This window comes from Saccoglossus kowalevskii, chromosome 14 (genome assembly GCF_978046115.1).
Source record: "Saccoglossus kowalevskii chromosome 14, keSacKowa6.1, whole genome shotgun sequence".
NCBI lineage: Eukaryota > Metazoa > Hemichordata > Enteropneusta > Harrimaniidae > Saccoglossus > Saccoglossus kowalevskii.
Window position 1 is genome coordinate 34,528,219 of NC_140654.1, and position 26,689 is coordinate 34,554,907.

A 26,689-nucleotide genomic window follows, 5' to 3' on the forward strand; every position below is an offset into this window, starting at 1 on the left:
CTTGCCCTTGCTCAAAATAATAAAAATTATAGAATTAAAACAGTTTAGTAATGTAAAGCAAGCATATGTTATTAAATTTAATCATCACGCTCCGAAACTACAAAAATCACTAATACTTGTTTCCGGCCGATCAGCTTGCACTATATATAAGACAAGGGAGGAAACAAAATGTGCACACATTTTTCTAGCAGCCGAAAATCACACCTCAAAATACAAAATACCTTGTCCAAACCAGTTACGAGTGCTTATAAGACACTGAACTATCGCAAAATGTTGTCCGATTACATATAAATCATATATTTTTCCAGATTTTACGCATTTATGACGAAATTTGACAAATTCTATTCTCTGTGATACCAGCCTTCAGGTTGTGTCAGTCTGCGCATGCGTGAACGCCCTCAAACGCCAGGACTGCATTTTCCTTTCTTTGCTGCCAGAGTTTGAAATTCTCAACTATGCACAATCATTTATATACACAATTCTATATTGTCTTACCTGATTTTCTCAATTTAGTTGAAATATCAAACAGGATGCTTCAAATTTATCTTGAATGATTATGAATAGTTTCAATCCTTGGAAAGTGATCATAGGAACTTCTGAATTACAAAAATTCAAATTAAAAATTTTTAATTTATAAAACATTTATTATCATGACTTTGCAATGGAAATACTATTTAATATAAAATTACTATAAAACAATTGTTGAATCATTGTTGTCACCAAAGAGAAACTTACATAATGATGTTTTTAAAATTAAAGTTAAGTTTAAATATACATGTCTTGGTATATACTGTATATGATTTGGGTTATCATATTACCGCTGGTGTTTGAGTTGTCTGCTTCTACTGTTCCACAGGGCTGGATACAATAATCATAGCAGAAATGTTGTTTTCAATAAATTATTCAGTGTTAATCTACAACAATGTTATAATCTATGGCAATCGCATCTAGGCTCTTCTCTGAATACAACATGTCACTGTACGAAATTCATTATTGAACCACCACTATCAGAATTAAATAAATTTGCTAATGTTGGGTGATTGTGTGGTTCCAAGGTTTCCATGATTTCCATGAGTTTTTGGGCAAATCCACTCATACCACATGGTGACCAATTTGTATAGTTTATTTACAAAACATGGCAACTTCAGTGACGGTTATATGTATCACCAAAAGTATTTGTATAATAATGCCAATTTCAAAAGCGTAGTTTTCAGAAGATTTTACGAAGATTGTGCGATGTCAACTGTTATGCTCAAATGCAGGGATTTTAAACTTATTGTATATGTTTAACTTACTGTTGTACAATGTTATATTTTATACATTTGTATCTGCAGTTGTATATGCATGTTAACCTTTTGTCATGATTTTTTCTCTTTGGATAAATTTTATCATTGAGTAACTTTGAAGGTTGATTTAATATTCAATATGAAAACATACTAGTACTAGTTTACAGGTGATTAAAATGCTATTCCCTTCTAACAGGTTCAGATTCTGAGTTCTCAACAAAATTTTCTAAAACAGATGACCAGTCCCAGTTGTATGATTTCCACATGGCTGTTGACACAAAAACAATTTTGTTTTGAAATGAAAAAAAAAACATGTGAAGAAACTGATCAAAGCAATGACAATACTTATCAATTAAAAAATAAACAGTGATTTGTGGTAAAAATTACATCATCGCATATGTTAATTTTATGTTAATTTTATGTTAATAGGGAGACTGACATAAAATTGTATGCTGTGAATGCATTAAATATTCATTGGGTTTTAATTTTGATATTTTTGCTGATAAGTAAAATCTAGGTAAACATGTAAAATAACATTATAAAATTGTTTCCTTGACAAGTTTGTAAAATTAAAACACAGTAAATATGCTCAAAATAGTAAAATGGTTTTACAGTATTCATTAATAATGTCATGTCCAATATCAGATTTATTAGGGGCCCAAGCCCGAAGGGCGAGGCCCCAATTCTTATTGTCCGGTTTTTTCTTCTTCATCATCTTCTTCTTTCTTCCGTAACTTTTTTCGTCAAGCCGTTTGAGAAAACCGCTGAACAGAATGGTCTGATAATGCTCTATACTGATAGTCCATAATGTGAACTGGTGCAACATGCTTTCAGAATTTCGATTGGACAATTAGTTTGGCAGCCATATTGGATTGAAATAAAACCGGAAGTGGCTGTTTGACCACTTTCTGAGGGTCTAGGCGTCTAGATTTTTTTATGGTATATAGTACAACTCATGTGTAATAGATATCAGCAATAAAAACTTTAGCGGTCATGTGACTTTTCCCGCCATTTTGTTTTTTCTAAAAACGGCAAAAAACACTTGAAAATCTTCTTCTTCAGAACCACCAAGCAGAATGCTCTCATATGTAGTATTTAGCTTCTATATATGAATCCCATTTATGTTTGAAAAAATGTTTACGATTGGTCACGTGGTTTGGCCACCATTTTGGATTTCTTCTAAACAGGAAGTAGTTTTTTACTCTGGCAACACTTGAGGGAATATTTTCAATTTTGCTTCATGGCATCTGTGTATCAAGCCCTTTCAGAAACCTAAAAAAAATTTCAGATCAGTCACATTGTTTGGCCACCATTTTGGATTTTATGCAAAATTGACCAAAAGTTTGGGTATTTGTTTCTCAGAGACGATTCAACCAATCTACTAGATGTTTTTATATTTACCATGCCTGGCCTTAGCTGCATACGAGAAAAATAATATTATTTTGATCAGTCACGTGGTTTGGCCGCCATCTTGGATTTTGTGAAAATAGAAATTATGCAACTACATGTTTTGTATTAGTCTGATTTCTTTCAAATTTTGTATGTGCATTTGTGTCATCAGATGCATCATTTTGCCCCAATAGCACACTGTTAGGCCACGTGGCTGGGCACCCATGGGGTGGGGGCTTCTAACCTCATTAATATGCATAACTGTTATAACTCAAGCACTGTTGTAGTTAGGATGATGAATCCTGTGTTATTATGACAACCTTGAACAAGAGATTCGATTAAAATAACAAATGACCATATATGGTCATGTGAGCTCATTAATATGCATAACTGTCATCTCAAACACTGTTGCAGTTAGGAAGTGGAATCCTGTGTTATTATGACAACATTGAACAAAAGATTTGATTAAAATAACAGATGACCATATATAGTCACGTGAGCTCATTAATATGCGTAATCGTTATATCTCAAACACTGTTGCAGTTAGGAAGATGAATCCTGTGTCATTATGACAACAGTTAACAAGAGATTTGATTAAAATAACAGATAACCATATATGGTCATGTGAACTCATTAATATGCATAACCATTATATCTTAAACACTGTCGCAGTTAGGAAGATAAATCCCATGTCATTATAACAACAGTGAACAAGAGATTTGATTAAAATAACAGATAACCATATATGGTCATGTGAACTCATTAATATGCATAGCAGTCATATCTAAAACACTGTCGCAGTTAGGAAGATGAATCCTGTGTTATTATGACAACAGTGAACAAGAGATTTGATTAAAATAACAGATGACCATATATGGTCATGTGAACTCATTAATATGCATAACCATTATATCTTAAACACTGTTGCAGTTAGGAAGATGAATCCTGTGTTATGACAACAGTGAACAAGAGATTTGATTAAAATAACAGATGACCATATATGGTCATGTGAACTCATTAATATGCATAACCATTATATCTTAAACACTGTTGCAGTTAGGAAGATGAATCCTGTGTTATTATGACAACAGTGAACAAGAGATTTGATTAAAATAACAGATGACCATATATGGTCATGTGAACTCATTAATATGCATAACCATTATATCTTAAACACTGTTGCAGTTAGGAAGATGAATCCTGTGTTATTATGACAACAGTGAACAAGAGATTTGATTAAAAATAACAGATGACCATATATGGTCATGTGAACTCATTAATATGCAAAGCAGTCATATCTAAAACACTGTCGCAGAGCAGGACATGTAACAAGTGTCATTATGAAGACATTGAATGAAAGATGTAACTGACATTAGAAATGGCTATATATGATTATGTAATCTCATTATTAAGAACATGGCTCATTATATATCCTGAAAACCATATTTCGATAACCAAACCAGGTAAATACATGGTACCAACTTCATTTCGACCTCATGTTACTGATAATTCAAGCTACCTGATTGTCTAACATGTGACCACATTAATTATGAAACAGAATCTTGTCAGCTTGGGCCCCGGTGACGCCGCTTGCGGCTTTAATTTTACATTATTTTTGTCTTGCCTGGAACATCCTGTCTTTTACATCTGTCTGCCTGGAACATCCTGTCTTTTACATCTGTCTGCCTGGAACATCCTGTCTTTTACATCTGTCTGTCTGGAACATCCTGTCTTTTACATCTGTCAGTCTGGAACAATTTGTCTTTTACATCTGTCTGCCTGGAACATCCTGTCTTTTACATCTGTCTGCCTGGAACATCCTGTCTTTTACATCTGTCTGTCTGGAACATCCTGTCTTTTACATCTGTCTGCCTGGAACATCCTGTCTTTTACATCTGTCTGCCTGGAACATCCTGTCTTTTACATCTGTCTGCCTGGAACATCCTGTCTTTTACATCTGTCTGCCTGGAACATCCTGTCTTTTACATCTGTCGGTGTGGAACATCCTGTCTTTTACATCTGTCTGCCTGGAACATCCTGTCTTTTACATCTGTCTGCCTGGAACATCCTGTCTTTTACATCTGTCTGTCTGGAACATCCTGTCTTTTACATCTGTCTGCCTGGAACATCCTGTCTTTTACATCTGTCTGTCTGGAACATCCTGTCTTTTACATCTGTCTGCCTGGAACATCCTGTCTTTTACATCTGTCTGCCTGGAACATCCTGTCTTTTACATCTGTCGGTCTGGAACATCCTGTCTTTTACATCTGTCTGCCTGGAACATCTTGTCTTTTACATCTGTCTGTCTGGAACATCCTGTCTTTTACATCTGTCTGCCTGGAACATCCTGTCTTTTACATCTGTCTGTCTGGAACATCCTGTCTGGAACATCTGTCTGCCTGGAACATCCTGTCTTTTACATCTGTCTGCCTGGAACATCCTGTCTTTTACATCTGTCGGTCTGGAACATCCTGTCTTTTACATCTGTCTGCCTGGAACATCCTGTCTTTTACATCTGTCTGTCTGGAACATCCTGTCTTTTACATCTGTCTGCCTGGAACATCCTGTCTTTTACATCTGTCTGTCTGGAACATCCTGTCTGGAACATCTGTCTGTCTGGAACATCCTGTCTTTTACATCTGTCGGTCTGGAATATCCTGTCTTTTACATCTGTCTGCCTGGAACATCCTGTCTTTTACATCTGTCTGTCTGGAACATCCTGTCTTTTACATCTGTCTGCCTGGAACATCCTGTCTTTTACATCTGTCTGTCTGGAACATCCTGTCTGGAACATCTGTCTGTCTGGAACATCCTGTCTTTTACATCTGTCTGCCTGGAACATCCTGTCTTTTACATCTGTCTGCCTGGAACATCCTGTCTTTTACATCTGTCTGTCTGGAACATCCTGTCTTTTACATCTGTCTGCCTGGAACATCCTGTCTTTTACATCTGTCTGCCTGGAACATCCTGTCTTTTACATCTGTCTGTCTGGAACATCCTGTCTTTTACATCTGTCTGCCTGGAACATCCTGTCTTTTACATCTGTCTGTCTGGAACATCCTGTCTGGAACATCTGTCTGTCTGGAACATCCTGTCTTTTACATCTGTCTGCCTGGAACATCCTGTCTTTTACATCTGTCTGTCTGGAACATCCTGTCTTTTACATCTGTCTGCCTGGAACATCCTGTCTTTTACATCTGTCTGCCTGGAACATCCTGTCTTTTACATCTGTCTGTCTGGAACATCCTGTCTTTTACATCTGTCTGCCTGGAACATCCTGTCTTTTACATCTGTCTGTCTGGAACATCCTGTCTTTTACATCTGTCTGTCTGGAACATCCTGTCTTTTACATCTGTCTGTCTGGAACATCCTGTTTTTCACATCTGTCTGCCTGGAACATCCTGTCTTTTACATCTGTCTGCCTGGAACATCCTGTCTTTTACATCTGTCTGCCTGGAACATCCTGTCTTTTACATCTGTCTGCCTGGAACATCCTGTCTTTTACATCTGTCTGCCTGGAACATCCTGTCTTTTACATCTGTCTGTCTGGAACATCTTGTCTTTTACATCTGTCTGCCTGGAACATCCTGTCTTTTACATCTGTCTGTCTGGAACATCCTGTCTTTTACATCTGTCTGTCTGGAACATCCTGTCTTTTACATCTGTCTGTCTGGAACATCCTGTCTTTTACATCTGTCTGTCTGGAACATCCTGTCTTTTACATCTGTCTGCCTGGAACATCCTGTCTTTTACATCTCTCTGTCTGGAACATCCTGTCTGGAACATCTGTCTGTCTGGAAAATCCTGTCTTTTACATCTGTCTGCCTGGAACATCCTGTCTTTTACATCTGTCTGTCTGGAACATCCTGTCTTTTACATCTGTCTGTCTGGAACATCCTGTCTTTTACATCTGTCTGTCTGGAACATCCTGTCTTTTACATCTGTCTGTCTGGAACATCTTGTCTTTTACATCTGTCTGTCTGGAAAATCCTGTCTTTTACATCTGTCTGCCTGGAACATCCTGTCTTTTACATCTGTCTGCCTGGAACATCCTGTCTTTTACATCTGTCTGTCTGGAACAATTTGTCTTTTACATCTGTCTGCCTGGAACATCCTGTCTTTTACATCTGTCTGCCTGGAACATCCTGTCTTTTACATCTGTCTGCCTGGAACATCCTGTCTTTTACATCTGTCTGCCTGGAACATCCTGTCTTTTACATCTGTCTGTCTGGAACATCCTGTCTTTTACATCTGTCTGCCTGGAACATCCTGTCTTTTACATCTGTCTGCCTGGAACATCCTGTCTTTTACATCTGTCTGTCTGGAACATCCTGTCTTTTACATCTGTCAGTCTGGAACAATTTGTCTTTTACATCTGTCTGCCTGGAACATCCTGTCTTTTACATCTGTCTGCCTGGAACATCCTGTCTTTTACATCTGTCTGCCTGGAACATCCTGTCTTTTACACCTATCTGCCTGGAACATCCTGTCTTTTACATCTGTCTGTCTGGAACATCCTGTCTTTTACATCTGTCAGTCTGGAACAATTTGTCTTTTACATCTGTCTGCCTGGAACATCCTGTCTTTTACATCTGTCTGCCTGGAACATCCTGTCTTTTACATCTGTCTGTCTGGAACATCCTGTCTTTTACATCTGTCTGCCTGGAACATCCTGTCTTTTACATCTGTCTGCCTGGAACATCCTGTCTTTTACATCTGTCTGCCTGGAACATCCTGTCTGGAACATCTGTCTGCCTGGAACATCCTGTCTTTTACATCTGTCGGTCTGGAACATCCTGTCTTTTACATCTGTCTGCCTGGAACATCCTGTCTTTTACATCTGTCTGCCTGGAACATCCTGTCTTTTACATCTGTCTGTCTGGAACATTCTGTCTTTTACATCTGTCAGTCTGGAACAATTTGTCTTTTACATCTGTCTGCCTGGAACATCCTGTCTTTTACATCTGTCTGTCTGGAACATCCTGTCTTTTACATCTGTCTGTCTGGAACATCCTGTTTTTCACATCTGTCTGTCTGGAACATCCTGTCTTTTACATCTGTCTGTCTGGAACAGTCTTCATTGTCATACATGACAACATGTATATAACTCTGGTAACCACTTTACTTTGTCAGGCTAAACTCAATGATACTTTCTCACGATTTGGTCTGCTGTACAATGTACAAGTACATGTTGGGAAACTCATTGCAATAAATGAAGAAGAAGATGACAATGAAACTCCCATCAAAAGTTACTATGCCTTTGTTAAGTATTACTCCCACAATGCAGCAGTGCAAGCCAGACGTATCATGAATGGTAGGACACTCATGGATCAAGCACTATTTGTGAGTATAATCGTTTATTTTCTTTGCTAATACACTGTATGACATAGTGTACCATAGATTTGATTATAGAAAGATAAACAACAATAAGAATTATATAAATAAGTAGGTGGGATAAATTATTTTAAATAACAAGTACTAAACAATTGCTTACAAATGTGGTAGGTGTTTTAGTTGGATTTTAAAAGTGTTTTTGATCTGTATTTGAAAATTTTTATATTCAGCCAATCAGAGGTTATCCAGCTAATTTCATACATGGCTAAGTTCTTATCCATGTATATCAAGGGCATTCTGCACGTTTTGTATCATTCAAGCAATTCGTGTTTTATCATGTTGTAAATTTCCCAAATTGTAAGCAGCCTTTGTGTTAGCAATAAAATCATAATGCCTTTTGCAAGTTTTAATTGTGATAATTTCGCATATTAATTTTGGATATTTTTCATAATCGCAATTTATCATCACCCACATTTTGTGGCTAATTAAAATCTCAACGTGAATTCAAATGTGGTTGTTTAAAATGCTGTTGGGGAGAGTCACTCTTATATTGAACGTAAATTAGCCCAAACTGCCTGAATAAAACCACAGTCCTTCTATAGAGAACACTCTATAAAGGGTCTGTGATAACACTCAACAGTTTCAAAGTCTTAACAATAGATGTCTGCATGAATTTGCATAAAATAGCTGTTGTTTATTTTTAGGACAGCCATCTCTACATAGATTTGTTGAGACTAGATATGCTGTATGAATCCAATTTAGTCAGTGTGAAACATAAATGAGTTGTCCCTAAAATGTGCTGATTTATTTATAACCTGAAATATTACAGATTATTATATGTTTTGTATTTCAGATTAAAAAGTGTGATCCTAAGAGGTCAGTTGATCCCAATCAGTATTACCTTGGTTTAAATAGATGCCAAGAGTTAGCTAATTATTATCTTGGATTTAATTCATGGTCCTCTTCAATTACATCAGTGAGTATGCAATCGCCCTTTAGTGGTAGTGCAATAACTTGTATGCTTCAGGCATGAATCATATCAAAATGACTTTGAAGTGAGGAGAAGTTCAAGGGAATATCCTCTTACTCCAGTGATAATAAAACAGACATCAATCCGACTACATAAGTAACATGCATAGACATACTCCTCATAACAGAATTCATACTGAATACACTAGTAGTATCTAATATGCATCCTGTAATATGGAGTATGATGTCTGTTTGAGATATGATCTATATACAATGTATTCTAAGTTTAATATCGTCAACATCTCAACCTGTATTATGAGTTTGATATTGTCAATATCTCATAAAATATAACCTGTATTATGAGTTTGATATCGTCAATATCTCATAAGATATAACCTGTATTATGAGTTTAATATCGTCAACATCTCATAAGATATAACCTGTATTATGAGTTTGATATCGTCAACATCTCATAAGATATAACCTGTATTATGAGTTTGATATCGTCAACATCTCATAAGATATAACCTGTATTATGAGTTTGATATCGTCAACATCTCATAAGATATAACCTGTATTATGAGTTTGATATTGTCAATATCTCATAAGATATAACCTGTATTATGAGTTTAATATCGTCAACATCTCATAAGATATAACCTGTATTATGAATTTGATATCGTCAACATCTCATAAGATATAACCTGTATTATGAGTTTGATATCGTCAACATCTCATAAGATATAACCTGTATTATGAGTTTAATATCGTCAACATCTCATAAGATATAACCTGTATTATGAGTTTAATATCGTCAACATCTCATAAGATATAACCTGTATTATGAGTTTGATATCGTCAACATCTCATAAGATATAACCTGTATTATGAGTTTGATATCGTCAACATCTCATAAGATATAACCTGTATTATGAGTTTGATATCGTCAACATCTCATAAGATATAACCTGTATTATGAGTTTGATATTGTCAATATCTCATAAGATATAACCTGTATTATGAGTTTAATATCGTCAACATCTCATAAGATATAACCTGTATTATGAGTTTGATATTGTCAATATCTCATAAGATATAACCTGTATTATGAGTTTAATATCGTCAACATCTCATAAGATATAACCTGTATTATGAGTTTGATATCGTCAACATCTCATAAGATATAACCTGTATTATGAGTTTGATATCGTCAACATCTCATAAGATATAACCTGTATTATGAGTTTGATATCGTCAACATCTCATAAGATATAACCTGTATTATGAGTTTGATATTGTCAACATCTCATAAGATATAACCTGTATTATGAGTTTGATATCGTCAACATCTCATAAGATATAACCTGTATTATGAGTTTGATATCGTCAACATCTCATAAGATATAACCTGTATTATGAGTTTGATATCGTCAACATCTCATAAGATATAACCTGTATTATGAGTTTGATATCGTCAACATCTCATAAGATATAACCTGTATTATGAGTTTGATATCGTCAACATCTCATAAGATATAACCTGTATTATGAGTTTAATATTGTCAACATCTCATAAGATATAACCTGTATTATGAGTTTGATATTGTCAATATCTCATAAGATATAACCTGTATTATGAGTTTGATATTGTCAATATCTCATAAGATATAACCTGTATTATGAGTTTGATATCGTCAACATCTCATAAGATATAACCTGTATTATGAGTTTGATATCGTCAACATCTCATAAGATATAACCTGTATTATGAGTTTAATATTGTCAACATCTCATAAGATATAACCTGTATTATGAGTTTGATATTGTCAATATCTCATAAGATATAACCTGTATTATGAGTTTGATATCGTCAACATCTCATAAGATATAACCTGTATTATGAGTTTGATATTGTCAACATCTCATAAGATATAACCTGTATTATGAGTTTGATATCGTCAACATCTCATAAGATATAACCTGTATTATGAGTTTGATATCGTCAACATCTCATAAGATATAACCTGTATTATGAGTTTAATATTGTCAACATCTCATAAGATATAACCTGTATTATGAGTTTGATATTGTCAATATCTCATAAGATATAACCTGTATTATGAGTTTGATATTGTCAATATCTCATAAGATATAACCTGTATTATGAGTTTGATATCGTCAACATCTCATAAGATATAACCTGTATTATGAGTTTGATATCGTCAACATCTCATAAGATATAACCTGTATTATGAGTTTAATATTGTCAACATCTCATAAGATATAACCTGTATTATGAGTTTGATATTGTCAATATCTCATAAGATATAACCTGTATTATGAGTTTGATATCGTCAACATCTCATAAGATATAACCTGTATTATGAGTTTGATATTGTCAACATCTCATAAGATATAACCTGTATTATGAGTTTGATATCGTCAACATCTCATAAGATATAACCTGTATTATGAGTTTGATATCGTCAACATCTCATAAGATATAACCTGTATTATGAGTTTGATATTGTCAACATCTCATAAGATATAACCTGTATTATGAGTTTGATATCGTCAACATCTCATAAGATATAACCTGTATTATGAGTTTAATGTTGTCAACATCTCATAAGATATAACCTGTATTATGAGTTTGATATTGTCAACATCTCATAAGATATAACCTGTATTATGAGTTTGATATCGTCAACATCTCATAAGATATAACCTGTATTATGAGTTTAATGTTGTCAACATCTCATAAGATATAACCTGTATTATGAGTTTGATATTGTCAACATCTCATAAGATATAACCTGTATTATGAGTTTGATATCGTCAACATCTCATAAGATATAACCTGTATTATGAGTTTGATATCGTCAACATCTCATAAGATATAACCTGTATTATGAGTTTAATATTGTCAACATCTCATAAGATATATCCTGTATTATGAGTTTGATATTGTCAATATCTCATAAGATATAACCTGTATTATGAGTTTGATATCGTCAACATCTCATAAGATATAACCTGTATTATGAGTTTGATATTGTCAACATCTCATAAGATATAACCTGTATTATGAGTTTGATATCGTCAACATCTCATAAGATATAACCTGTATTATGAGTTTGATATTGTCAACATCTCATAAGATATAACCTGTATTATGAGTTTAATATTGTCAACATCTCATAAGATATAACCTGTATTATGAGTTTGATATCGTCAACATCTCATAAGATATAACCTGTATTATGAGTTTGATATCGTCAACATCTCATAAGATATAACCTGTATTATGAGTTTGATATCGTCAACATCTCATAAGATATAACCTGTATTATGAGTTTGATATTGTGAACATCTCATAAGATATAACCTGTATTATGAGTTTAATATCGTCAACATCTCATAAGATAAAACCTGTATTATGAGTTTGATATTGTCAACATCTCATAAGATATAACCTGTATTATGAGTTTGATATTGTCAACATCTCATAAGATATAACCTGTATTATGAGTTTGATATCGTCAACATCTCATAAGATATAACCTGTATTATGAGTTTGATATCGTCAACATCTCATAAGATATAACCTGTATTATGAGTTTGATATTGTCAACATCTCATAAGATATAACCTGTATTATGAGTTTGATATTGTCAACATCTCATAAGATATAACCTGTATTATGAGTTTAATATCGTCAACATCTCATAAGATATAACCTGTATTATGAGTTTGATATTGTCAACATCTCATAAGATATAACCTGTATTATGAGTTTAATATCGTCAACATCTCATAAGATATAACCTGTATTATGAGTTTAATATCGTCAACATCTCATAAGATATAACCTGTATTATGAGTTTGATATTGTCAACATCTCATAAGATATAACCTGTATTATGAGTTTGATATCGTCAACATCTCATAAGATATAACCTGTATTATGAGTTTGATATTGTCAATATCTCATAAGATATAACCTGTATTATGAGTTTGATATCGTCAACATCTCATAAGATATAACCTGTATTATGAGTTTGATATTGTCAATATCTCATAAGATTTGACTTGTATTCTGAATCTTATGACAACATCTCATGAGGGTACTGACATTGACATCATATGTTTCTATGTCCTAGATGATGCAGGATTGTGATGACATAACATCCATAGATAACACCACAAATATGAGATATATATGCATATGTAAACTGAAAATAATCAAATACAATATTGAATGTGAAGGTATAGGAATTGGTGAAACACAATATCACATAAAAGGTTGGTTATATTATTGTTTTTCATAATTAAGCATACATAAATGAAATTTAAAATGTCAATGTTGTAGTCCTGATTCAATAAAACAGAACTGAAAGCTATTATACTACACAAATGGACATGGCTTGAAGCTGACAATTTTTTTTAGTTCTGATTCAGGTGTTGCTTGAATAGGAGTCTTTGGCTTCATCTGTATGTATGTATGTACAGTATGTATGTATTTTTCCTCCAGTTAGGACATGCTGCAAACAAGCTCCACAAATTCTGTGATTTTTCATCTGCAACAAAGCTAAGTTTTGCGTTTATTTGGTTCCTTGTCCTTTGTAAATAGTTTTTTGACTCCCATGTGCGAAGCACAAAATGGGAGTCTTTGCGGTTAGTGTGTCCGTATGCGTGTGTGTGTGTATGTGTGTATGTGTGTGTGTATGTGTGTCCGACTGTTCCACTGATATCTCAAGAACCATGCATCAGTTTTTGATGAAACTTGGTGCATAGATGCTCTGGGCTAATGCGCAGATTTGATTAGGTTTTGGTAAAATTTCATGCATATTAATTACCTAATTTGCATGATAATAAGCTAATTTTTAGCTGTTCCATGATTGTTCAATTGATATCTAAAGAACCACTTATTGGATTTTGATGAAACTTTGTACATGGATGCTCTGAACTAATGCTTGGTTTTGATTAGTTTTTGGTAAAAATTAGCTAATCACTAATTACCTAATTTGCATAAAGATTAGTCAATTTTCGTTTTTTCCACTGGTATCTCAAGTACTAATCATCACATTTCAATGAAACTTGGTACATAGATGTCATAGGACACTGCACAGACCTAATTATTACTACTAATTACTAATTATCACATTGCAATGAAACTTGGTACATAGATCCTTTAGGACTATCCAGAGACCTGATTAGTTTTAGGGTAAATAATTGGGTATATTAATTACCTAATTTGCATAATTAATTAATTTTCAGCTTTCACACTGATTTCTCAAGTACTAATCACATTTCAATGAAACTTTGTACATGGATGCTGTAGGACAATAGACCTGGATAATTGTGGGTTAAAATCTGTACATATTAATTACTAATTTACATAATTAACCACTTTTAAGGTATCACACTGATATCTAAAGTACTAATTATTCCATTTCAATGAAACTCAGTGCAAAGATGCTCTAGGACAATGTACAAACCTGATTAGTTTGGGGTTAAAATCTGTTATTAATTCCCTAATTAGCATAATTATAATTTTTTTTGGTTCCAATCACATTTCAATAAAACTTGGTACAAATGTACATAGATGGTCTGTTACATTGCGCAGACCTCATTAGTTTTCCATTTAAATCTGTTCATATTAATTTTCTGATTTGCATTATTAGATTTTGGCTTTTCCATCATTATCACTATCTCTGACAAGTAATTTTATTTTATTAGAATTATATTTAATGTGTCTCCAATACTCTCAGCACATGGGAGTTCTTTCTAAGCTTTCTTTTATTGTTGTTTTAGACGTAAATCCGCCTGGTTTCATTCCATTTTCAGTTTTTGTTCTGGCGGACTTGCCGAGTTAGCAAGATGGCCGCCACCACGATGCATTCTCAACGTGGCAATCCTTTTACTGGGTTAACACGCAACCACGGCGTCAGGTGCGAGTCAGTGCCTGGCATTAGTATTGAATCGTATGCAACTGCTGTTGCAAATATTGTTGGTCCGGCAAAGGTTTTAGCCGCTTCTCGAGTTAATGGCAGTGTATTGATTTTTCTCAGTTCACTCGATGACGTGGACAGTGTTTGCACTAATGGTCTGTCAAATATGGTCACGTTGTTAGCTCATTACGGTATATTTCACTTGGTTGCAAAAATCCAGAGTTTAAACATGTAAAGTCATTCCGTAGGCAAGTCTATGTCATTATGGATCAGACATATGAAAATTTGTGCTTACAACTCTTTCTAGGGGATTTGGATTATAACACGATCTAAATCCAACGTTAAGCCAATAAACGTTCCATTGTTTTTAGTGCCAAATCCCTTTGTTAAGTACAACAACAAATATTTCATTGGTGTTTGTGAGCTCTTGTGTGATTGGTCAATGCCTGGACAGCTCTTCCATTTCCGTGTTTTACCCCCTATCAATTTGGGCCCTGTTTAACCATAGACAGTATAGTAGTATAGTAACACCGAAGTCAAACGCTGTATGCCCAACGCAAGCTGGGCTTGAATATTATAATGAGCAAGTAAACAATGACGTCATATTTACTTCGATGCGATGTCACTACTTTTGTATCAAACTACAAGTATCTTTCCCAAAACGAATCGTTTTCTTTCCGCAATACGCATCTTTCGAACACACAATAGTTATCAGATGTTCTCGTGAACGTGGTTCACTAGTAAATATTACTTTTAATTTATATGTTCCTGTTTAATTGAATAAAATTAAAAGTTAGTTTCAGACGGCAGTATCGTTTCCGTACATGCTATATTCAGTTTGTACCTCGTTTTCGACAAAATATTTGAATATTTTTGTTTTCATGATGCATGAATCTTCTTATTATGTTATTGTTTACCGACTATGCTCTTTTTAATTGTTCTCTGTCACACATTTTTTTTTCAAACAGACTTTGAATCCGTATGTTTTCCCATCTTTCACCATCTTGACTATAGCTCACATTCTTTCAACCGGAATTCATGTCTAAGGTTGTACCCTGTTTTCATCAAAATACTCGAATATTTTAGTTTTCATGATGCATGAATCTTCTTATTATGTTATTTTCCACCGACTGTGCTCGTTTTTCATTGTTCTCTGTCTTGCACTTTTTTTGAAATTTACTTTCAATCCGTCCATTTTCATGTCTGTCGTCATCTTGACTACCTATTCACACTCTTTCAAACGGAATGCATGTTAAATTTGTACCTGTATTCGACAAAATACACGAATATTATTGTTTTCAAGACGCATGAATCTTCAAATTTTGTTATTTTCACCGACTATGCATTTTTTTAATAGACTTTCATTCCGTTTTCACGTCTGTCGCCATCAGTTTTGCAGCCTGAATGCACGTCTACATACGTTATACCCTGTTTTTATTAGCTCCGCTGTTGACTTTGTCGAGCGGAGCTTATCATATGAGTGATTGTTCGTCGCCGTCCGGCGTCCGTGTCAATGTTTTACTTATTCAACTTCTTCTTGAAAACTACAAGCCTGAATGCTTTGATACTTGGTGTACATGTACCTTGGGTAGACCTCTCTCAGATTTGTTCATTTCATGATCATATCTTCAATTCTCTAATTTTGGTAAATATTTTGTCATTTTTGGTAAAAAGTGATACTTTCAACTTCCTGTTAAAAACTGCAAGTCCAATTGCTTTGATATTACATATATAGGTACTACATGTGGATCTCTCTTAGATTTGTTCATTTTGTAATGATATCTTTAATTCTCTAATTTTGGTGAATATTTTTGTCATTTTTGGTAAAAAGTGATATTTTCGACTTCTTGTTAAAAACCGCAAGTCCAATTGCTTTGATATTACATATGTAGGTACTACATGTAGACCTCTCTCAGATTTGTTCATTTTGTAATGATATCTTAAATTCTCTAATTTTGGTGAATATTTTTGTCATTTTTTGTAAAAAGTGATATTTTCAACTTCTTGTTAAAAACCGCAAGTCCAATTGCTTTGATATTACATATGTAGGTACTACATGTAGACCTCTCTCAGATTTGTTCATTTTGTAATGATATCTTAAATTCTCTAATTTTGGTGAATATTTTTGTCATTTTTGGTAAAAAGTGATATTTTCAACTTCTTGTTAAAAACCGCAAGTCCAATTGCTTTGATATTACATATATAGGTACTACATGTGGACCTCTCTCAGATTTGTTCATTTTGTAATGATATCTTTAATTCTCTAATTTTGGTGAATATTTTTGTCATTTTTGGTAAAAAGTGATATTTTCGACTTCTTGTTAAAAACCGCAAGTCCAATTGCTTTGATATTACATATATAGGTACTACATGTGGACCATTCTCAAATTTGTTCATTTCATGACGATATCTTTAATTTTCTAATTTTGGTGAATATTTTTGTCATTTTTGGTAAAAAGTGATATTTTCTTCTTGTTAAAAACCACAATCATTTATGGTGAAAAATGATATTTTTGAATTCTTGTTGAAAACAGCAAGTCCTATTGCATTGATACTATACATATTGTCCATTTTCTAATGATATCTTCTGTTCTTTAATTGAAATGTGCATTACTAACAGCGGAGCTATCTCAGCTGAGAGGCTGAGAGGCTGAAACTCAAATAATATTAATAAAAACACACATTTAACGAGAAATCGAAATAAACATTTAGTTTATGTTAACGGTTAGTTTAAATCAGCTTAACTTTTTTCCAGCCTACCCTGCTACAATAGAATCGCTGGAGTTGCTTGTCCTTCCTACTATATTGTCTATGGTTTAACTCTGGGGTTACGTCCAAACGCCACCCTCTTGACTGGAGATCTGTGTTAAAAAATAAACCTTTGTTGTTGCGGTGTACGCAAGAAGATGAACTACTTATGTTTTTAACATCACTTCACCTATTAACAATTCACCCCTAGACGGGATAATTTCATTTCAATAGTAAAAATCCATTCTCACAAATCCAAATAATCACAACCTCACCGAAATTCATTTTCTATTCTTACCCACAAGCCACACCCAGACCATTCATCAAAACGAGTGGTCTGGGGTATACTAGTACTCTGACCCATGCCGAGGACTTCCTGTTTCTAATGCTATATGATAAATCAGCTTAACTATCACATGAAACCAAATGAAAATCATTCTAAAATAACGTAACCCAATTGATTCTGGATTCATTAACCAGGGAGAAAGAAATGACATTTGCAATAATAATCGACGAGCAGGTCCGGGTAGTAACATTCGGTTGACGAAATAGACGATACAGCAGTACTGATTGAACCTACATGAATGCTAATCAATTTCACATAACCAAATGTTGTTTTTTTGCTGTCGTACATTATCTTCGGTAATAACTCCGAAAGTGAAGTCTTATATCTTCAGCAGAACATAGCCGTTAAAACTTGCAAAGTCTGTTTTAATTGATCATCGCTTAAGCAGCATACAAATTTTTTTTTTGACTCGTTTAATAAAATACGAATGGTGTCAATATTTAAAACTGCATTTTGTCTGTCTCTGGCGTGCTTCAGAATGATATAGATCTTGGCCGATTGTATTTTTACAAAGGACCTGAATGTACAGCACTAATTTCATCTCCTGCTCGCTTCTGCTTTTTGATCATTATTTTTACTTGCTTTTGCAATCGCATGTTGAATAATTTCCGCTTAATTTTTGCGAGCGCGCGAACCCAGAAATATCACCTGTCTGCACGCTCGCATTTTAAGTACATGGCCGTAGCATCAATATGTTCCTGGTGTCTCCACTCTCTCCCCTAAGGAGTTAGCTTTGCCTGTATCACGTTATTGTCTCAATAATCATACTGTTGAAACGAGGTAGCAGCCCTGGATTCAAATGGGACACAGTCTCGCTCTATCAGCTTGTTGTGGAACGTTCACATAACAAGAGGTCATAGTTTAAGTTACGTTCGATGGTTTGGAAGTGTCGTTCAAAATTAAATAATGGTTAATACTCGTTGAATCCTCAAACTTTAGCACTAAAACAGCCATTTCAACAACTCATGTGCCAGTGTTCAGTGTTTGAACAAGTGGCCAGTATTTTTAATGAGTGAGTGAGAAAAAAAAGGGATAAAAACATGGTCGTTTTTCCGGTCGGAAATTAAGTGATATGTTATAAAATTTTATAAAAGCGAAATATTGGGCGAAATGAGTATTGATGCCCATTTATAGCTTGACATGCGTCACCAAATGGGGGACATGGTTAGAGTTGGTAGTACCATGGAAGGTACTAATCCATGGTAGTACCAGTACTAGTATACGCGGGGAGGGAGTCCAGAGAGGGTACAGCCAGCATCCCTTTTACGGGAAAACGTGATATCTTGACGGATTTGTTTCGTTCTCACATGTAATATTAGGTTTTGCGGGCTTCTGAGTTCAAAAAAGATGACTAAATCAACCAAAAAGCAAGCGTTTAGAGACATACATGTACCTATGCAGAAGTTGGTTTGCCAGAACTTAATCCATTTTTAACACCTAGGCTACTCTATTGACATTGCTTGTTTATTTCATGGATTTGGCACTTGAGGTGGCTGATAAGCCTTGTCGAAAACGTGCACAAAATTACCATTCTGAGCACGTTTTTGACACGGATTGAAAACAAGTTGTAAACACAAATTTTCATATGGGACAAAATTTACGATATCATTATTTTAAAACATAAAAATCGATTATACAGAATTTATGTGACATCGGACGATATTATCTGCAACAAATGTCTTAAAAAAGGACACATCCAGAAGAATTGTCGTTCAAACGACGTGTCTGCGAATAATACTACAAATACAGTTGACGAAAGCCGTCAACAAAATAATAATGTAAATACTACTGTGAAAAACACTATCAGTTTAACTAGTGAAACCAACACAACCATACATAAAACAAATAACGATAATGTAAACGATCGACAGAATCGAACCATAAACAAACATACTCAAAAAACAAATGATAAACCTAATGCAAATAATTCCATTGAAAACGATATTACTGAAAACAATATAGACCCCGACACTGAGGTCATCAAAGCTGTTAAAAATATTATGGATGAACCCTGGAAAAATCCGATTGACGTGGACACATTTGCTAATGACACTCAAAATAAATCAACAATTAAAAATATTAATAATGATGTTGAAAATAATGAAACTAATAACGTGAGCATTGTGAATAAAAAACACAAGTCAGTTGTACATGCAAACAATAATGCGAATGACTTTCCTGATTCTCAAAATCAACTAAAAAATATTATGGGATATGACCCACGTAGTAACTGATGATTTGTCAATCAGCATGGAATGGCATAAATACCATTGAGAAGTCTGTACTAACCCGGCCCTTGTCCGTCACTCAGTCTGCTGACGAGGTTTCTTTTACAACTTCAGGTTCTCCTTCCTTTGCTTCTGTGGTGGCCTCAACCTCTGGTCCAGTCTCACAATTTATTGATGTCTTTGACAGCACGTTTGACGAACATGGTAGCCCCCCCCCCCCCTGATGATGGGGATGATGCAGAGTCTCTCTCATCAGACATTTCTGATATATCTTAAATGAGTACTAGTGATTCAGCTAAAGACAAACTGTTAGATCAAGCGTCAGTGTTGGCTTTCATTAAAAAGTCATATAACAACAAAAGAATTGTTGAATTTGCACTTGGTTTTTGCTCCGACCTTGCTTTACTTATCAGATCTATCATTAATGTTAAAAAAAATTGTGAGATGCCAGTCAAAGATAAAGCATGTGTTATGCGCATGCTCTCTAGACTTAAGTCTCACTATAAAAAAATCAAAGTTAAACTGTAAATAGCTCCCGTATTATAAAGGTATAGGCTTTGCCTAATAAGTGAATGTAATTGCATGTAGGTCAATCCATCAATAAAATTGATCAAGATGTCTGAGAATCTATGACATACTGTATATGGAAACACATGATTTTGATATGGGCATTTTGAAAAACATGCAAGGACACTATACTTGTAAACAAAGGGTACTAATGAGGCACTCTATGAATGAGGTATTTCTAGAGGTCTGGGTTTGTCTCGTCTGCAGTTGAATAATTTTTGCTTTGATTTTCTTATGGTTTTTTTTCCCAATGTGACTTAATTTCACTTGTTTTTTTTTAATTCTTGGTAATTAGTGTCATTAGCGAAGTAGTAGTACAACTAAAAGTCTGTACAACATACCTAGAACAGATAAATAAAAAATTCGTAGTTTAATGTTCGTTCGGACTTTGAGCCCTTGAAAGTAAGTGATCCAGCCCTTACATACGCCAATGATTGAAATTTGTTTAATTGCTACCAAATTATCGCTCAAAAAAAAATACTACCTACACAAAACTACCGCCATTTTGTCTTCCTTGTCCTCGTTCGGCAAAAACAAAAAACTCGCATATTTACTATTTGTTTAATGAGTGCATTTTTGTTTAAAAATATCAAACAAGAATAAACACTAAGTAAAATAGGAATCAACTGCTTCGTTTTATTTGAGGAAGATGGAAACCATGCGAAAAAAAATGTGAAACATTACTGTCTGCTCGAGGAGAAGACACTGGGAGTCGTGTGCAAAGAGATTGTTTACAAATTAGATCACATTGGAAGAGCTTTCAGTCATGTTGTGTAACTCCAATGAGTAAAATAGAAAATTTATATCTTGAATAAAACTGACAAACTTCTTTGCTGTTGCTGTCGGGTGTCTGCCTTATATATATGGATTAAGTGTAGACGCGGGGATTCAGCTTTCCTTTTCTTTGCTCGTGGCGTCGCAATAGCGGTGAAGGTCAGTACTGGGTTGAATGATCATAAATAATTTTTGAACCCAATAGTAGTGATCACTGTGATTATTATATAAATTTCTTGCAAAATCTGGAACGATACTGAAAAAAAATCATTGATTTTCTTCTATATTCATGCTTGAAATTAGGCCAAAGTATCCGCAGGTGAATACGAGTATCCAGATAATAAGTTAGGATCGATCAGTTCACACGAATTGTTCTGTTCTGATTCATCATTGCAAAACAATGGCCTGGAAATGGCCCAGCTTGAGGGAAAACAGTATCGTGGAAAGAAAGAACAGTATCAGACCCGATACCCTTAAAAGACCTGATGAGAACACTGCAGAATCGCGGGCGAAACAAAAGTTACGCGGCTATTGTCTAAGAGACGCAGGCCTGAGGAGAACACTGTACATGTAACCAGCACATTTACGAATCAAGATTGGCAGAAAGTTGTACGACATCTGTCTTCGATTTTGTCTATTGATGAATGTGACGCACAAAGTGAAATTGAACTTGCGTTCATGAAAATCAGAAAGGGTATTGCTTTTTCGTCAAACTGAAAAAATGGCTGTGTCACTCTTGTAACTGCGCATATGTACTCCCCATACTCGCATACATTTGATGTTTTTAGTCGCTGTATCTGCTCAAATAACATCCATCATGATATAATAAATCATTATACACTTTATACTAAAATTCGCAAATTTGCAGACCTTCCAATGAAATATTACCATTTTTTTGTGTGACAGATTACGTTATTGCAATATGCAAATTAAGCTACTCACCCTAGTCAAATATTTGTTAAGAAACTTTAAAGACTCTAAGTTATAAATTAATTAATGCAATAATTGACTAATTAATATGCATGGAATTGCACCAAAATCTAATCAGCGCATCTACATATTAGCTGTGTGCCAAATTTCATTTGAATTGAAATTGTAGATCAGAGTTATCAGTGGAACAAATTTTAGTCACAGAGTCACAGACACCAGTACCACATAAGCTCCGTTTCACGGGAGCTAACAATTAAAAACAAAGAGATTGCTATAAGCGCACATGAAAAATCGGACAATGACATACTGAACGTACGCCGTGGTCTACCTTGCAAGCAAGGTGGTGGAAAACCAAAGCACTAATACAATGTTTTGAATATTGTTCTGATCTTGCATATCATTATGAATTGGTTTGTCTTATTCTGTCTTTGTCTGCTCATGGCTAATGTTACCTGTGTTACATGGAATATCCGAGGCTGCCGGGATTCACTTAGGAGATACCAAATGTTTCATATTCTAAAATCCAGTTATAAAAGTGATTTTTATTTTCTACAGGAAACGCACACAATTGCTTCTGATGAGTACACTTGGAAAGTAGTATGGCGCGCGCCTGCATTCTTTTCTCATGAAAGCACACATGCTTCTAGTGTTACAATTTTGTTTCATCCAAATAAAAATATAAATGTTCTCAACATTACCAACGCCGTCCCTGGTCGTCTGCTTCACTTGCACATAGAAATTGATGGTTCTCGGTTTCACTTGATCAACGTGTATGCTCCCACCGTGGCTGTGGAGCGTGTTGCTTTCTTTGCCTCACTAAAACATTTGTTAAACGGGCTTGAGTTTGACCCTATTATCATGGGGGGAAATTTCAACTGTACGCTAAATGGCCCAATATGGACAGGTTTAACAATGACGAACCTCACCAACCATCATCTGCTTCTCAATATCACTAAACGGTTTAAACTCACTGACTCATGGCGTCACTTTAATCCAACAGCTAAGCAGTTTTCATGGTCACACAATCAGTCAAAATCACGACTCAATTCCTTTTTATATTTCCAAGTCTATGATCATGAGGATAAAGCATGCCTCCATAAAACAACACTTTGACTTCTCAGACTGTGCTCCCGTTATTATAAACTTGTCATTCACAAAAATATGTAATCAAAATCCCGTCTGGATATTTAACACAAGTCTGTTACGCGATGATGATTATTGTGAAATTTTATCCGAGTACTGGCTCCAATGGTGGAAGCAGAAACCATGTTTCACTCATATTCAAACATGGTGGGACATGGGAAAAACTAATTCAAAAGAACTAACAAAACAATATACCGCCAAGCTGTGCAACAACTATAGAAATATCAAAAATGAACTTTGTCGGGAAATAACTGAATTGGAAAATGATGATTACAATAATCCATCTCTTCAGGAAAAACTCACTGCAAAACAGGCACTATTAAATAAATTTATTAAAACTGAATCTAAGGATGCTGCAATTAGGGCCAGACATAAAGTGCTTAATGAGAACGATGCGCCTACATCTTTTTTTTCAATGTTGAAAAACGTAAAGGCAGCAAAAAAGTCATGACACAACTTGAAAGACCAGATGGGTCAATCACAGAGTCACCTGTTGTTATGAGGAGCATTGTTAAAAATTTTACACGCTTCCGTGCGACTTCTATAAACACTTTTGGACTATTTTGGGTCAGGATCTTTTTGAGGTATTTTCAGCCTCAATCGACGATGGACTACTTTCGTTTCGTGCTGCAGGGCGATTATAACACTACTTCCTAAGAAGGGTAACAATAATCTTCTAAAAAATTGGCGGCCAGTCAGTCTCTTGTGTTCGGATTACAAAATCCTGACTAAAACTATTTTTATTCAGACTAAAACATGCACTTCCCGAAATAATACATATAGACCAATCTTACTGCGTACCCGGTAGACAAATTTTTGACAATATTAATCTTGTGCGTGATGTAATTTCATACTCAAATCTCACCAACACACCACTTGCAGTCGTCGCCTTGGACCAACAAAAGGCCTTTGATCGGGTTCACCATGAATATTTATTCAAATCACTGCAGTCATTCGGCTTTGGTGGTAATTTTATTAAATACATTCGTTTAATTTACTCTGCCACACAAAGTCTGGTACGGATGAATGACTCCCTCACAAGTCCTGTTAGTTTTCTTCGAGGTATTCGTCAAAGATGCTCTTTGTCTGGTCAGCTGTACATCATTGTCATAGAACCACTCCTACATAAAATAAGAACAAGTCAAATTCAAGGTATTAAGATACAAAATTCCGGTGACAAGCGAATCCATCTTTCAGCATACGCTGATGACATTAGCTTTTTTATAACAAACAACAGTGATTTTTATAAACTGAGTCACTGGTTAAGCGTATATGAAAATGCAAGCAATGCTTGCATTAACTATACCAAATCCCAGGGTCTATGGGTTGGTAGCTGGAAATCACGCACTGATACACCACTCAACATTAGCTGGAATAATGAAGGTTTAAAGGTTCTCGGCGTGTATATTGGAAATAATTCTGCGTTCTTTGATAAAAACTGGATAGAAGTGGTCAACAATACCAGAGCCAAACTTGAGTGGTGATTGATTCATAAATTTGTGAATTTGTTTCCTTATGTCCGCCCAACAAGATCATTGATGAGCTTCAAGAGCTGATTGTAAACTTTTTTAGAATGGTCGACACTGGATTCGTAAAGAAATTGTTTATCTCCCAGTCAGAGCGGGTGGCCAAGGATAGATTGACCTCCATACTCGCATATCTTGTTACTGCCTAAATTACATTCAACGATATTTGTACTCTGGTCTTAACCACCCCTGCTACACTCTCACTAATTATTACCTGCAACAGATACAACAACTTAATTATGACAAACAAATACATTTGTATTTGTAATCATCCCTCCAGAAACTACCACTAATACCCCAATGTTTTATCGCGACTTGTTGCGCATATGGCATTCAGTATCAATAGTTTGAAAATGCAGGCCAGACATTTTTAAAAAGATCTGCCAAGAATCCCTCTTTTAAAACCTGTTAATTTTGCATCACCTACAAAGAACACCGTTAAAACTGGTGCACTTCAAAGAAGCCGGAATTACTAAGATTGGAGACTTGATTGATGACAGTGGCTGGTTAGAGCCCGAATACATTCACTGCCTTGTGCCCATATATTCAAAGTGAATTTTAGATATGACTCTTGATGTGGTAAAAAGAGCAATTTCGTTAGAATGAAAACATACTCTTAATGGCGGACCTAAGCCGGACGACCCGAAATTGCTCAATACATATCATTGTGAGATTATATATAGAGCTGATGACCAGGGAGTGCTTTTAAATTATCCTCTATATAAACTTGAAAAGGGTTCGCTCTATAAATTTCTAGTATCCCTAGAAAATATAACAACTAATGAAAATCCACTTCATGGTATAGTTTGGACAGATATTATGTCCCTTCCACCAGATATAAAACCAAATTTGATAGATACGTATGTAACACCAATCCTTAAAAAAGACGGAGACCTACAGTGGCGATTATTATACAGAGCCTATCCAACAGGTGGCTTTCTACGAAAATCCTACATTCGTAATTCAGATAAATGTCCATACTGCAATGATAAAGATGATTTGTTGATAGTGCCCTTGGCTGTTACCTTTGTTTAAAGCACTCAATAATGTAATATCAGTATTGCTTGAAATAGATCGTATTCCTAATCACTGGTACTGCCACCCACATGACACAGTATAACAAGTTAAAAGAAATAGAGCCAACCGATGTACTAGAGTGCTTCAAAACAAGAGTAAGGACAAGAATAACGCCTGAATTCAAGTTTCACCTACTGCATAATTCCATTGAAACATTCAAGATGAAGTTCTGCGAAAACAACGCCATCGCCGACTAAGTAGGAGACCGTCTTCTGTTCGCTGATGCAATAACCTAACGACTACCTGTAAGATATGGAATATGGAAAACATTAATGAACAATATTATATATCACTCTACGTCTGCTTTTTAAACTTTATCTGAAATAATGAACTGATCAAACTTTTAACTGTAACGTTTTTCAAGCTTTCTGAGCATCGATATATAATAACGAAATACTTGTACATTATAATAATAATA

At 34.9% G+C, this 26,689-nt stretch overlaps 1 protein-coding gene across 1 annotated transcript in view; it reads left to right on the top strand.

Moving 5' to 3' along the window:
- The window catches only part of LOC102805268 (RAD52 motif-containing protein 1-like), a 66,592-nt gene that overhangs the window by 1,224 nt on the left and 38,679 nt on the right, over positions 1 to 26,689 (top strand). Inside the window, exons 2-4 of the mRNA XM_085508174.1 lie at positions 7,809 to 8,018; positions 8,863 to 8,985; positions 13,142 to 13,283. Coding sequence (XP_085364300.1) covers positions 7,809 to 8,018; positions 8,863 to 8,985; positions 13,142 to 13,283 — 475 coding nt within the window. The remainder of the gene's footprint in view (positions 1 to 7,808; positions 8,019 to 8,862; positions 8,986 to 13,141; positions 13,284 to 26,689) is intronic.